The following is a 15,340-nucleotide window of genomic DNA, read 5'->3' as shown; positions in this document are numbered from 1 at the left end:
TCTGTCCGCACTAATTTGTGAAGACAGATATTTGTTATATATCAGATATATTTAATACTTGTCAACACATTAAGCGGATATTTATGTAAGATTTATCGCTGAATTTTTATTGTGGCTGTCAGCGCATTTCTTACATAGTTTTCGCTAATTTTCTGTTGTTTTTTCTGTTTTCGTACATAGTGAGGCAGCAACGAAGCAAGACTAAACAGCATTGCACTTGAGCCGTGCAACTTAAAAACAGTTGGAAATCTGCCAAAAGACTTTAGAATCAGTTATCGCAGCTGGAGTTCATATCCAAGTTGCTTGGTTGAATGAAACCAGGTAATTTACGTGTGATTGTCTTCTTTGCTTTAGATAAGATGAAAGTGTGACTCTTTTCAGTTGTTCTGTTTTTCAGAAATGTAAATTAACATTAAAAAACAACGCAGATATTTTTATTGATCAATGGCTCTACCGAATTGCAAAAGAGGAAAGACCGTACATGCTGACTACGTTATAAGCAATAGTGAGCTATAAATTTGCATGTAAAGTTTTTATATAGGGAATATGCTGAAAGCGCTAAAATTATCTCGTTTTCTGAAGTGCTGAATTTATGTAAGAATGGTTCTGAAGTTTGAAGTGTTGAATTTATGCAAGGAATGTGCTGCAAGCTTTGAAATTCTCATATTTTCTCAAGCGCTGAAATTTTGTAAGAAATTTGCTGACAAATGCTGAAAATATTTTCGCACCTTCAGCGCCTAAAATTATACTGTCGACGCGTTCAACATATTCCTCACATAATTTCAGCACATATTCAGCGCAATTCGTATCAAATCTTCCGCTTACACCCGCTCACATCTCGTCTCGGGCTGTTAGGAATACAAGATGAGCGATATTAGTGGCTAAATTATTTCTTTATGGGTGAGTTTATCAAGCAATTAAATTCTTGATTTTGAGTTTTTTATAAAATTTTCGATAAATTTAGCTGGGACGTCTTAGGGGGGGGGGGTTGCACAATGTGTATGGGCCCTAAGGTGGGGGAACTTTAATGGAGAGAAACGAGCCTACCTTGACTTTGTGCTCTGTGACATAAATGTCATTTAAGAAGTTATAAGAGCCATACAGCCAGAAGACAGCAATGATATTGAGTATCTGTATTATGGCTACAACTGCGGATGAGTTGCTGATCTCCAGGGGCGTAAGAACTTCTGCCCAGTAGTTATAGAGATCATAGTACTGGAACACTCCAACAATTAATCCAGCTGTCACCACACCCAAAATGTAACTCATTACACGCCAGCTCAGATATTTACTAACTGCTCCGATACGCATCAGATGCTCCTGAAAATATGATAAACTCTTTTTTTTTTATGAAACTCGCATCTATTCCGTAAAAATGTTTTCGATATCAACTCGGGATTTTGAATTGAATTGATTTAATTTATCTAGTGTGACATGCAAACCATAATAGAATTACGAATCAAAAACGTCAGAAGGGACTATGATACAGACAGACGAGGCAAAACCCTAATTCCCTAAGAGCCCTGTGAAGAAGAGACAGCAGGATTATGTGAGAATCTTGCTATTTCTTGGTTATTTCTCCGACCCTTAATATATAAAAAAGTACCTCAAGATCGACCGTGGCCATCCATTACAAAACTCGTGATAAATACACAGTTGCAATACAAAAAGGGACTCGGACCAGACCTAATTGGGCCATTGATAATTTCAGTGAGGTTAAGTAGTTTGTTCATAGATTTTAAATGGGACATAATACTCTGATTAGAGCCATCAGTCTGCCTAGGGTGATCACGGACAATTCAAAGTGTCTGCTTAGAGTACTGTGATTCAACATTTTTTGTCCCCGGATCGAGTTCGAATGGTTAACTTGTAAGATCTTGCAAGTTTATTGCCAGTTCTTACACAAGGCGATGCATCCCCTTAAAGTTTGTCTTCCAAAAACTTACAAGTTCTTACAAGTTAACCATTCGACTTACAAGTTACTTACAATTTAACCATTCGACTTACAAATTACTAACAATTTAACCACTCGACTTACAAGTTACTTACGATTTAACCATTGGACTTACAAGTTACTTACAATTTAACCATTCGACTTACAAGTTACTTACAAGTTAACCATTCGACTTACAAGTTAATTACAATTTAACCACTCGACTTACAAGTTACTTACGATTTAACCATTGGACTTACAAGTTACTTACAATTTAACCATTCGACTTACCAGTTACTTACAATTTAACCATTCGACTTACAAGTTACTTACAATTTAACCATTCGACTTACAAATTACTAACAATTTAACCACTCGACTTACAAGTTACTTACGATTTAACCATTGGACTTACAAGTTACTTACAATTTAACCATTCGACTTACAAGTTACTTACAAGTTAACCATTCGACTTACAAGTTAATTACAATTTAACCACTCGACTTACAAGTTACTTACGATTTAACCATTGGACTTACAAGTTACTTACAATTTAACCATTCGACTTACAAGTTACTTACAATTTAACCATTCGACTTACAAGTTACTTACAATTTAACCATTCGACTTCCAAGTTACTTACAATTTAACCATTCGACTTACAAGTTACTTACAATATAACCATTCGACTTACAGGTTACTTACAATTTAACCATTTGACTTACAAGTTACCCACAAGTTAACCATTCGACTTACAAGTTAATTACAATTTAACCACTCGACTTACAAGTTACTTACGATTTAACCATTGGACTTACAAGTTACTTACAATTTAACCATTCGACTTACAAGTTACTAACAATTTAACCACTCGACTTACAAGTTACTTACAAGTTAACCATTCGACTTACAAGTTACTTACAATTTAACCATTCGACTTACAAGTTACTTACAAGTTAACCATTCAACTTACAAGTTACTTACAATTTAACCATTCGACTTACAAGTTACTTACAATATAACCATTCGGCTTGCAAATTCTTGGTTATCAATTGTCGTTGGTCTGTTGTTTAGCATTAGCTATGCAATTATGAAACATTTTAAAGAATAATAGGTTACGACTATCATTTTTTTCTTTTTTTCTTTTGCATTGGAAATAGCAGAAAAAGTGGAAGCTTCAGACAATTATTACTTTACATTCATCTCCCTCAAAGCAATTGCTGTTTTTGGAGAATTATTTCGCTCAATGAAGTTTAAAAAAAGTCAATCACTTCGACAAAATTATCAAAATATTTTTCAAACCGCCATAATTCTGACAGTTTTTGTTTGATGCTTCCACATTTTATACCACTATAATATAACTGACACTTTCCAAATATCAAATCAATCATAAATTCTTTTTCGAGTTTGTTTTTCAGTTTGGACTGAAACCTAACTATTCAATCCATGAGTTAATTTAACCATAAGTTAACCATTAGACTTTCAATTTCATACAAGATAACTATTCGGCTTACAAGATCTTATAAGTTAACCATCTTTTGAGGGGAATCTCGCAAATTCTAAAAAGTTTACCATTCGGTCTCGATGCGGGTCAAGCTAAAATCCAGCTTACAGTTAGGCCGACCTTAAGTCTTCTCATCCCTATTATTGGCCAAGTGCAGTCTTCAATTGGTCGTCATCTCACCTATGGCACCAGTTCCTTTTGTATCAATTTAACTTCTAACGTATTCGAAGATAAACAAATTTACCACAAAGTTTAAACCGCGATCAACTCCGATCTGCCACATTTGCCACAAAGTTTAAACAGCGATCAACTCAGATCTGAATTTTGATTACAGCTATTAACGATATTAATTAACGATACTAATTAACTATATTAATTAACGGAGCTTAGAGGAAATCAGAGTACCATTTAATTCGTTAGTTTAATTTTCCGACGACCGGTATTTTTATGCAAGTTGACATTTTATTGCTCTTGCGTCTGATCTGCGATCTGGAGCGTTGCTGTGGAGCTATGAGGCATTAAATTAAAGCCCCAATCAATATGGAGGGCGTTTCTGTAAAAATTAAGCTGAACTTTTTGAACGTTAACAATTACATACCCTATCTACCAGATCAATCGCAAAAAGACCGGGTTCGGCCGATACAGTATGAAAAGACCATGGTCAACAGATGTTGGGTATAAAAAAAACTGTGGGTGTACTTAGAGACTTCAAGTCGACTTTAGTAGTGTGCTCGACCATGTAATTAGGGTAGGGAAATTAATCTTTGCTCTACTTAGTCAGTCGGTTCATATGGCCTACACGTCGACGAGGGGACTATCTTAAGCAACGCTCACTGTTAGTAAGAAGAAGGCTCAAATCTATTCTGACCTGTATTATGATGAGTACAGCAAACAGTCGTATCATTATAGATCCGAGAGTCACAGCGTAATGCAACAGTGAGAATGTGCGCCCCATCTGGGGGTAAATTGAATACCCAACTTGGACAAAGTAATTGGGCGCTTCCCGGCAAATTCTTGGGTATGGTACGCGTAAATTGTAGCGAATATTGTCAAACATTAAATCTGTGAATCGTTTCTTCTCCTCAAGACTACACTCACTCATTCTCTCGTCCATTGGTCGACAGTAGTAGAACATGACTTGAAATGGCATTAAAAGGGACTGCTTTGACAAAATTGAAATGAACAACGGTAGCATATCGTTTGAAATAAAAACAAAAATTATAACTTTTTTACTTGAAAGCTATCAAGTTGACTAAAAACATGGTCTTAGATAAGTCTTCAATTTAGGATTACATACTTCCTTGAGTGAGGTGAAACGTATAGAAAGTGATCATGCCTGGGAGTTTTGCGTGCTCTTTGATCTCAAGATGATTTTGAATATATCTGGATAATATTTTTGAACAACAAGTACCTTAGTCGTTATTCCATTCTCAATAGTTGTCCAAAAAGAAAAAGAAGATCATCACCAGAAATGAGTATCAAAAATTAAATGAAACCAATTGAACGAGCTGCCCATCAATCAACTACCTTTTTACAAAAAATACCAGTAATTTTATGTTGGAATTCTAATTATTGAAGGCGTTCGCTTTTAATTCCAATTTACATATTACAGTCAAAACTTATGTTTGCTGATAAAAAATTTTTGATGAGTCGTTCAAAAGTCAATTTGAAAATAGTCCCTGCTCCGCCCATTGAGATTGCGAGAAGTGGCACTGCAATATGGTACAATGCTGCAAAGAAACTGGCTATGGCTGCTCCCTTTATCACTGGAAAGTCCACACTCACACGTGATCCTGTCAACAAAACAGTCAATAATAATCATCTTTTCAGACATAAAATATAACCTGCGCAACCCGGGTTGAGAATTTTTAGAAATATATGAAGGAAATGAGGTGAAAGCTGCTAAAAATATATCAATGGAAAATCTCAGGTTTTCAGCAATTTCTTGCATGTTTTCGACAAATTCACACAACACACTTATTACTTAGCAATCAACAGCCCTGCTCAATCGTGAACCGCCGTCTTCAGAATGATAGCCTCCTTTTCTTCCAATCATCAACTTTTTGATTTGGATAGTCCACAATTTTGGATAGTTTTGTATTGTTTGATGCCGTAAAGAAAGAGCTTATGACAATTAATTAAAAGGTCTAGGTACAGACTTATGAAAAGACAATACTCGACCAAAATGTACTATGAAAAGAGCATACTCGGCTCCTTTGAGCTATGATAAGACTTTATCTGGACTTTAAGACATTCTGGACTTTAGCTCGACTCAGATTTTTCGCAAAAAACTTTAGTTGGAGCCCAAATTTTACAAAAGACTTTGGCTCGATCCAAACTTTGGCCTGGACTTAAGCTGGACATAATGTTTGCAAACAAAGTCGGGTTAAAGTATTTTCATGGGTCCATCATTGGTCTTTTAATAAGTCTGCTTTTTTGCCATTAACATTTTTCGTGCAATATTGCATATAACGTAGTCAGCATCTAAGCTCCTTCACCTTTCACGATTCAGAAGAACTACAAGTCCCTCAAAAAACTGAATTATTTTGTAAAAAAGAGTTCATAATTTTGGAAGGGAAAACAAACTGAATAACGCCAAAATATTGTCATGGCTAATGGGACTAGGGCCAATACACTTAAGCTAGCTGATTTCATTGAATCAAGTAATGTGGTATTGTACTTAAGCTGCCATAACTCTTTATCTTAAGATTTGACAAAAGTTCTTAAAGATTTTGGCTGTTTTCCAACTGTTTCTTAAGTTGGAATGCTCTGATGCAAAGTTATCTATTCTTGCTCTGGTACTGCTTCCATGTCATGTGTTCACAAGCAGAAAATAACAAAAAATTTCGAATTCTGAAAAAAACAGACTTATGAAAAGACTAATGGTTGACCCATGAAAAGATCTGAATTCGACTTTGTTGGTTATGAAATGACTAATCGTGGACCCATGAAAAGACCTTGGCTGGATTTTCTTCGTTATGAAAAGACTTTAGCTCGACAAATGAAAATATAGTAGCTCGACTTTAACTAAGAACCTCGACCGTGCAATTACAGTCAATATCCCCACCTACTAGAATTTTAAAATCTTTTCATAAGTAGGTCTGAAGCTCTAGGTCTGAATTTGCACGAAATTTTCAACACTTTTTTATTTCTAAAAACAACGTCAGCAGTGATTTTAAACATTATCGACGCTTTCAAATCTTGTCTCTACTTGCATCTCTTCTTTTACGTTTTTTTCTCTCAATTTCATCACCTGTCGTGAATAAAAACCAACTAATTTTGCAGATATTGACCACTTTCCTGGCATTTTTTCAAACTTTTAGTCCCTGCGTTGACCATTTTCATCGATTTGAAAAGTTAAATTTCACATTTTCTGCATTTAAATTGCCTTGTGCTCGCATTGTCATTGCGTCTTTCAAAAAAATCTATGCAATTTTTTCACAGCTATCAAATGTGGTGCGTTTTTTGGTAGTTTTCAGTCATCATTCTAAAACATTCAAAAATACAACATCATGCAATCGCTAATCAAAAAGCAAACACATATTTGAAACTCAGTTTTCTAAAATTGCTTCTTTGTTTTTGGCAGCAACTTAGTATTTGTCTTATTGAAAAGACATTAAAAAAATTCCAAGACTACAACTCAATTTAGACTAAAAAAAAGAAATTTAAATGGGATTTTAAAGTTTTGCATAATAATAATCAACAGAATTGGTTACGAATTTTATCGGATTGCTATGGAGAGACCAGAGACGTAAATAATAACTTTTCATAATAAATTGACAAACATGTTCATTTGGGTTAAGATGAAACCATTTCTTTATTGGGAACCGTAATAAAAAGGGGGAAAAGTGGAAATTTTTAGCGCGTTGCTTTCTGCGTCCTGAACTAAAGTAAAGTTGGCAGGGGTCAAGGAGAAGAGTTTTACCCGTTCCCCTTACAATAAATGCGGAACAGTCAAAAATTATACAAAATTGTTTTCAATTTCTTTCTCATCAATAAAAGTTTCCATGAAATGAAAAATTTTTTTCTTTGTTTAAAAGGTGATTACGATGAATTTAAAAGCTTCCCGGACTTGAGTCTCAGTTCTGAAATATTGCATCTTCAGAAAATTTTGAGTTTTTTATGTGCAGTTCATCCTCATTATGATTATATTGAGGTCATGGAGTTAGCCCAGGCTAAACTTATCCTCTACAGTCTGAAAATTACCCATACGCCAAATTTAAGTCTGAGCGGAGTGATGGCATACTTTTGTAGCTTATAACTCGTAATTACTATAGTACTAAACATTTTGTTTATATATAAGCTATTTTGTATGCAATTATCACAAAGCCCATTTAGCTCAGTAGTTACTGACTTGCTACGCATATTAAATATTACAAGTACCCACGTGGAAGTTCGAATCGCATCTAAAGCAAATCTGGTTGGCGAGAATTAAGGTGAGCATATTATTTTTCAAGCTGTAAATTTTACTCGGAAATCAAGATTGGCCCGTGTAAATTGCAACATGAACAAATTACTGGCCATCCTGAAAAACAGAACGTCTCTATACTGATTCAGCAATGATTTATTCTGCCACCAACCTTCGGGTTGCTACGTTTGCAAAGATCAATATGTTACTAAGTAAATAGATGTAAGCTAGAGAATTTTATCCAATCAGGATCGAGAATTTAAATACGCACAAACATCGTTCCAATTTACGTATAAAGTTCTTTTAACTTAATTTTAAGTAACTATAACCACTATATGTACCTATTAAAGTGGTTTTCGGCTTAATATTTTGAATACCTTCTCGACTATTGTTGTTCGATTATGAATCGATTTTGACGTCAGTAACATTAGACAAAACTCTCTTTTCTTCAATAAAATTAAATATAATTATAAAGACTGTTTTGCATAAAAATGTAAATGTCCCCATTGTACTTCGTGTGTAAGTGGCAGCGGATTATCAAATGATTATAAAAGCAATATGCTGAAACCTCAGTAAAAATTTAAACAAATCGATACAGAATGTTGTGGACATAATTATAAAGAATGAAATAGATTTTTTGAACTGATAAATAAGTTTAACCGACCATGATTGTGTGATCAAATTTTAATCAGACTTTTCTCCACAAACTTAGGATTAAGTTATTTTTGTTCTTCAAGATAAAAGATTAAGTGTTTTGAGTGTGATAAGAAAAGTAGGAATTATTTTACAACTATGACTCATTACAGTTCAAGGCGCTATAAGATCTTTGGGACTTTCACAAGTGAAGATCACATTCTTTTAGTGGAGCATGTACGCAGAGTAATTGTGGCCCAAAAATATTTGTGCGGTAGCATTGGCTAATGTGAGTTTGCCAACGATAAAACAAAAGTTTTGCCGTAGGCCTGGGTCAACCTCAGCTACCATTTGTTTTGTAGTGTCAGAGCTGATTGTAAAAATTTCTTGATGAAAAATGTCATGGGATTTAAGTGGAAAAGTGGCTATATATATACCTTAAATAAAAGTTTATTAGCGATCAATTTCCCAGAGATTCCAAAAACTATATCAAAGCACGGATGTAATATTAATATGAAAAGTGAAACAAAATTTACGAATGATATGTTAGAAGAACTACATATGAGATTTTAAAAGTGAATCTGTCTTTTTTCATTTATTGTGAGGGGAGGGTGCAACATCCAAACCTTCACCCTTCCACATAGTATGAAGAGTGTTTTTTCATTCTACTTCAGTAGTAGTGGATAATATTTTTATTGAGAGTATTGAATTAATAATTAACTAGGTCACCAAAAATATATTTATTTAAACAGCAGATCAACAGTTTAATTAATCAATTTTCATCAGTCCATGTCATTTTTTTTTTGACACATGAGAAGTATGTTTCTATTCTCCCCACTCTGGTGGATAATATAAAATATGTACGCCATTATTTCAATTAGAATTAGTTACTACTACTATTTTAATAATATTGAGGTTAAACCGCTCATTTACGCCCAATTTTTATCTAGTTCTGTTAAATTGACATGAAACAGGTTGAGATGACCGGAAACAATCCGTAATTTCAATCTTTTTGAAACCGTGTCTTTGTCTTCTAAAAGTTGAAATTTAAAAGTCTCAAGACCAATTTTAAGTGAGAGTGTGTGCATTAACACTTTATTGTCCACTAATTTGGGGAGTGTACCAGTTTCATTAGTAGTTACAACTTCAGCTCTTTCTGACTTTGGTTGATCTCCAAGTTTTTTCTGTCATCAATTTGTGTACACAGGTATATCTTTTTATCTGCCGAATGTCGTTCAAATTCTTCACTATGAGTCTATGAAAGGCTGGGAACTGGTACAGAAACATTCCAAAAAAAGAATGGCTGTAAAAATTCATTCTTCATTTCGTTTGAAAAACATTATAATGAAGTGAAATTTTCATTGAACTTTTTTAATGGAGCGATAATTTTTTTTTACAATTTCCGAAATATTTGAAAATTATTTTTCAATTTTTGAGTCTGTTCATAAGAAAAAAACTATTCAAGATATGTAATTACAAGCAAATGAGACTGCGTTAAGGTAGGTGTAGATTGGTATTTGTAGAAATTTTTGGTATTTCCGTCTATAATGTCGACTTCAGAAATCCTGCTAACAATATATGAGCCAATCAGTTCTTTTCTTTGGCACAGAAATTGTCATCTCTTAAATAACGATTAAATCTTGCATATGAAATCGCTCTGTCTTTCAACTGCTGTCAACTGTTTATAAACCAACACTCGTTGTTAATTAAATGAAATTCGTAATCTTATGTAAACAAACCTGGTTCGCTTGATGACAAAATTGCCATGACATATCCATAATTTTTGCACTATTCATCGAAGCTTTTGATCACTTTTATGTTAAACAAAACTTGAAGAAAATGTTTTGAGCACTTTTACAACTATTCGTGCATTTTCCTGCATTTAAAAACAACGAAAAAATTCATTTTTTAAAAGCGAACAACATTAGCCTCAGGCATCATTCAAGGTTTAAATAAAGAGACTATGGAATCAAAATTGGCCAAAAACAATCGTTCATGCTCGAATACTCGGTAGCAGACGAGCAGTGTGCGTATTTTAAAAAACATTTCCGCGTACGTCAAAGTAATTGAAAAATCACACTTCGTAACATAGAGGTCAGAATTACTACGGGTTAAAAGGATCAGAACTTATGGGGTTGAAGCATGTTGCAAGCAAACTTTTTCTAATAGCCATTAGCACTACATATCTGTGTTTTGCAACTCTTCAACGCGTCACAAAAACTAATTTTTTTGGATTCGTCATAACTGACCTGTGATTTGAGGGCAAATTATATGTCAATAACCTTCTTGAGTTGTCTTATTTTCACAATTTCAACCTCATTCTGGCCTCAGAATTTCGTAATCTTTGTTTTTGGCACGCGGATTACCCCAACGCACCGGCTACCGGTCTCATTCAAAAACAAAAATAACTTTATCGGAAAACCTTTAAACCCTTCAATGTTTAGACTACCGCCAGTACTTCTATGGCAGATTAAGTTTTAAATGCTGTCGTATGTCTCGTGGTACTATTTGGTGATAAAATCTCATTTCAAATTCAAATTCCTATTGCCAATTGATCTACTCACTGTTTTTTAGTTCAGCGCAATCCAAATTAGTTAAAATAACTGTTTCAATACCAATTGCAAACAACTAATACTTGAAAACCCCTTACTTTGTATTCAGAGATAAACATAATTGTCTCAAAAACTTATTGATGGTTCTTAAATGGTTAGAACTGCTTGCTCATTTGCTATGAACATAATTCTACCCATGTTGTCTAACAAAAAGTCGGTTTTTCCCTTAAGTAACAGAATCCTTCAACCTCTATTTTCATTGTAGGTAATCCATCGAATAATAAGAGAACATGTAATGATATTCCATAATTATCAGAGAGAATTAAACTTTGCTAGAAGATGTCCTAAAATTTTTATTTTCCTAAATTCAAAAAAGTCGGAGCAGGGGGAGTGATAGAGTACTTGGCTGGACGCTATTCCTCTGGAATCAATTGGGTGCGTTTTTCTCTGCCAAGATTTATTTCTGCACATTTAAACTCTTAAATTCTTTTCGAAACAGAATTTGCTTTTGGTGGATAATATAGTTAGTGTTCATGTAGGTCAGTAAATGTAATTACATTTAGCTACTACTAATGCTTTAAGAATATTGCGGTTAAACCGCTCATTTACGCCCAGTGTTTATCTAGTTCTGTTAAGTTGATATTGTTTGAGCTGATCTGAAACAATCCGTAATTTCAATCTGTTTGAAATCGTGTCTTCTAAAAATTGGACGTTAAAGGTCTCTAGACCACATTTATGTGGGAATGTGTGCATTAACACTTTATTGTCCACTAATTTGGAGACAGTACCAGTTCCATCAGTAGTTACAACTTCAGCTCTTTGTGAACTTTGGTTGATCTCCACCATTTTTCTCTCATCAATTTGTGTACACAGGAACATCTTTTCATCAGCTGAATGTCGTTCAAATTCTTCACTAAGAATCTATGAAAAGCTGGGAACTGGTTCAGAAGCATTCCGAAACTAGAATTGCTGTTAAATTTCACGCTTCATTTCGTTTGAAAAACTTTTTAATGAATTGAAGTTTTCATTGAACTTTTTTAATGGAGCGATAATTCTTTTTATTAAAATATCCGAAATATTTAAAAAGTTTTTCCAAAATTTGTGTCTGTTTTTTTCAAAATTTGTTTCAAAATCTTGAATAATTTAAGAAAAAAATTAATCAAGATTTATAATTACAAAAAATTGAGACTGCGGTAAGATAGGTGTAAATTCGTAGTTGTAGGAATTTTTGGTATTTCCGTCTACAATGTCGACTTCAGAAATCCTGCTAACAATATATGAGCCAATCAGTTCTTTTCTTTGCACAGAATTTGTCATCTCTTAAATAACGATAAAATCTTGCATATGAAATTGCTCTGTGTTTCAACTGCTTTCAACTGTTTTTAAACCAACACTCGTTGTTAATTAAATGAAATTCGTAATCTTATGTAAACAAACCTGGTTCCTTTGATGACAAAATTGACACCACATATCTACAATTGTTTGCACTATTCATCGAAGCTTTAGATCAATTTAATGTTAAACAAAACTTGAAGAAAATGTTTTGAGCACTTTTACAACTATTCGTGCATTTTCCTGCATTTAAAAACAACGAAAAATATCATTTTTTAAAAGCGAACAATATTAGCCTCAGGCATCATTCAAGGTTCAAATAAAGAGACTATGGAACCAAAATTGGCCAAAAACAATCATTCAGGCTCGAATACTCGATAGCAGACGAGCAGTGTGCGTATTTTAATAAACATTTCCGCGTACGTCAAAGTAATTGAAAAATCACATTTCGTAACATAGAGGTCAGAATTACTAGCGGTTAAAAGACTCAGAACTTATGGGGTTGAAGCATGTTGCAAGCAAATTTTTTCTAATAGCCATTAGCAATACATAGCAGTGTTTTGTAACTCTTCAACACGTCACAAAAACTATTTTTCTTTAAATTCGTCATAACTTACCTGTGATTTGAGGTCAAATTTTTTGTCAATAACATTTTTGATTTATCTTGTTTTGCACAATTTCAACCTCATTCTGGCCTCAGAAATTCGTAATCTTTGTTTTTGGCACGCGGATTACCCCTAGGCACCGGATCCCGGTCTTATTCAAAAACAAAAATAACTTTATCAGAGAAAAATTAAACCCTTCAATATTTTAGACTACCGCAATACTTCTCGAGCATATTAAATTTTAAATCCTGTCGTATGTCTCGTGGTAGTATTTGGTGATCAAATCTCATTTCAAATACAAATTCCTATTGCCAATTGATCTAATCACAGTTTTTTAGTTTAACGGATTCCAAATTAGTTTAAATAACCGTTTCAATACCAATTGCAAAACACTAATACTTGAAAACCCCTTACGTTGTATTCAGAGATAAACATAATTGTCTCAAAAACTTATTGATGGTTCTTAAATGGTTAGAACTGCTTGCTCATTTGCTATGAACATAATTCTAACCGTGTTGTCTAACAAATATTTGGTTTTTCCTTTAAGTAACAGAATCCTTCAACCTCTATTTTCATTGTAGGTAATCCATCGAATAATAAGAGAACACTTAATGATATTCCATAATTATCAGAGAGAATTAAATTTTGCTAGAACATGCCTTAAAATTTTTAGTTTCCTGAATTCAAAAAAAGTCGAAGCAGGGGGAGTGATAGAGTAATTGGCTGGACGCTATTCCTCTGGAATTAATTGGGTGCGTTTTTCTCTGACAAAATTTATTCCTGCACATTTAAACTCTTAAGTTCTTTTCGAAATGGAATTTGCTTTTGGTGGATAATATAGTTAGTGTTCATGTAGGTCAGTAATTAAAATTATATTTAGTTACTACCAATGCCTTAAGAATATTGAGGTTAAACGCCCATTTACGCCCAGTGTTTATCTAGTTCTGTTATATTGACATTGTTTGAGACGATCTGAAACAATCCGTAATTTCAATCTGTTTGAAATCGTGTCTTCTAAAAATTGGACGTTAAAAGTCTCTAGACCACATTTATGTTGGAATGTGTGCATTAACACTATATTGTCCACTATTTTGGAGACAGTACCAGTTTCATCAGTAGTTACAACTTCAGCTCTTTGTGAACTTTGGTTGATCTCCAACATTTTTCTGTCATCAGTTTGTGTACACAGGTATATCTTTTTATCTGCTGAATGTCGTTCAAATTCTTCACTAAGAATCTATGAAAAGCTGGGAACTGGTTCAGAAGCATTCCGAAACTAGAATTGCTGTTAAATTTCACGCTTCATTTCGTTTGAAAAACTTTTTAATGAATTGAAGTTTTCATTGAACTTTTTTAATGGAGCGATAATTTTTTTTTAAAATATCCGAAATATTTAAAAAGTTTTTCCAAAATTTGTGTCTGTTTTTTTCAAAATTTGTTTCAAAATCTTGAATAATTTAAGAAAAAAATTAATCAAGATTTATAATTACAAAAAATTGAGACTGCGGTAAGATAGGTGTAAATTCGTAGTTGTAGGAATTTTTGGTATTTCCGTCTACAATGTCGACTTCAGAAATCCTGCTAACAATATATGAGCCAATCAGTTCTTTTCTTTGCACAGAATTTGTCATCTCTTAAATAACGATAAAATCTTGCATATGAAATTGCTCTGTGTTTCAACTGCTTTCAACTGTTTTTAAACCAACACTCGTTGTTAATTAAATGAAATTCGTAATCTTATGTAAACAAACCTGGTTCCTTTGATGACAAAATTGACACCACATATCTACAATTGTTTGCACTATTCATCGAAGCTTTAGATCAATTTAATGTTAAACAAAACTTGAAGAAAATGTTTTGAGCACTTTTACAACTATTCGTGCATTTTCCTGCATTTAAAAACAACGAAAAATATCATTTTTTAAAAGCGAACAATATTAGCCTCAGGCATCATTCAAGGTTCAAATAAAGAGACTATGGAACCAAAATTGGCCAAAAACAATCATTCAGGCTCGAATACTCGATAGCAGACGAGCAGTGTGCGTATATTAATAAACATTTCCGCGTACGTCAAAGTAATTGAAAAATCACATTTCGTAACATAGAGGTCAGAATTACTAGCGGTTAAAAGACTCAGAACTTATGGGGTTGAAGCATGTGGCAAGCAAATTTTTTCTAATAGCCATTAGCAATACATAGCAGTGTTTTGTAACTCTTCAACACGTCACAAAAACTAATTTTTTTTGATTTCGTCATAACTGACCTGTGATTTGAGGGCAAATTTTTTTGCCAAGGCACCGGATCCCGGTCTTATTCAAAAACAAAAATAACTTTATCAGAGAATCTTTAAACCCTTCAATAGTTTAGACTACC

The 15,340-nt window shown here is 33.6% G+C and overlaps 1 protein-coding gene across 2 annotated transcripts in view; it reads right to left on the bottom strand.

The window, feature by feature from the left end:
- LOC142345431 (uncharacterized) overlaps positions 1–15,340 on the bottom strand; it is a 75,724-nt gene that overhangs the window by 16,937 nt on the left and 43,447 nt on the right. For both annotated transcript variants that reach the window (XM_075397477.1, XM_075397478.1), the window contains 3 exons: positions 5,119–5,230; positions 4,306–4,576; positions 1,048–1,320 (listed from right to left, as the gene is read on the bottom strand). In XM_075397477.1, coding sequence (XP_075253592.1) covers positions 1,048–1,320; positions 4,306–4,576; positions 5,119–5,230 — 656 coding nt within the window. The remainder of the gene's footprint in view (positions 1–1,047; positions 1,321–4,305; positions 4,577–5,118; positions 5,231–15,340) is intronic.

The sequence above is a fragment of the Convolutriloba macropyga genome, chromosome 9 (assembly GCF_964194025.1).
Source record: "Convolutriloba macropyga chromosome 9, txConMacr16.3, whole genome shotgun sequence".
NCBI lineage: Eukaryota > Metazoa > Xenacoelomorpha > Acoela > Convolutidae > Convolutriloba > Convolutriloba macropyga.
This window is presented reverse-complemented; position numbering and strand designations above follow the sequence as displayed.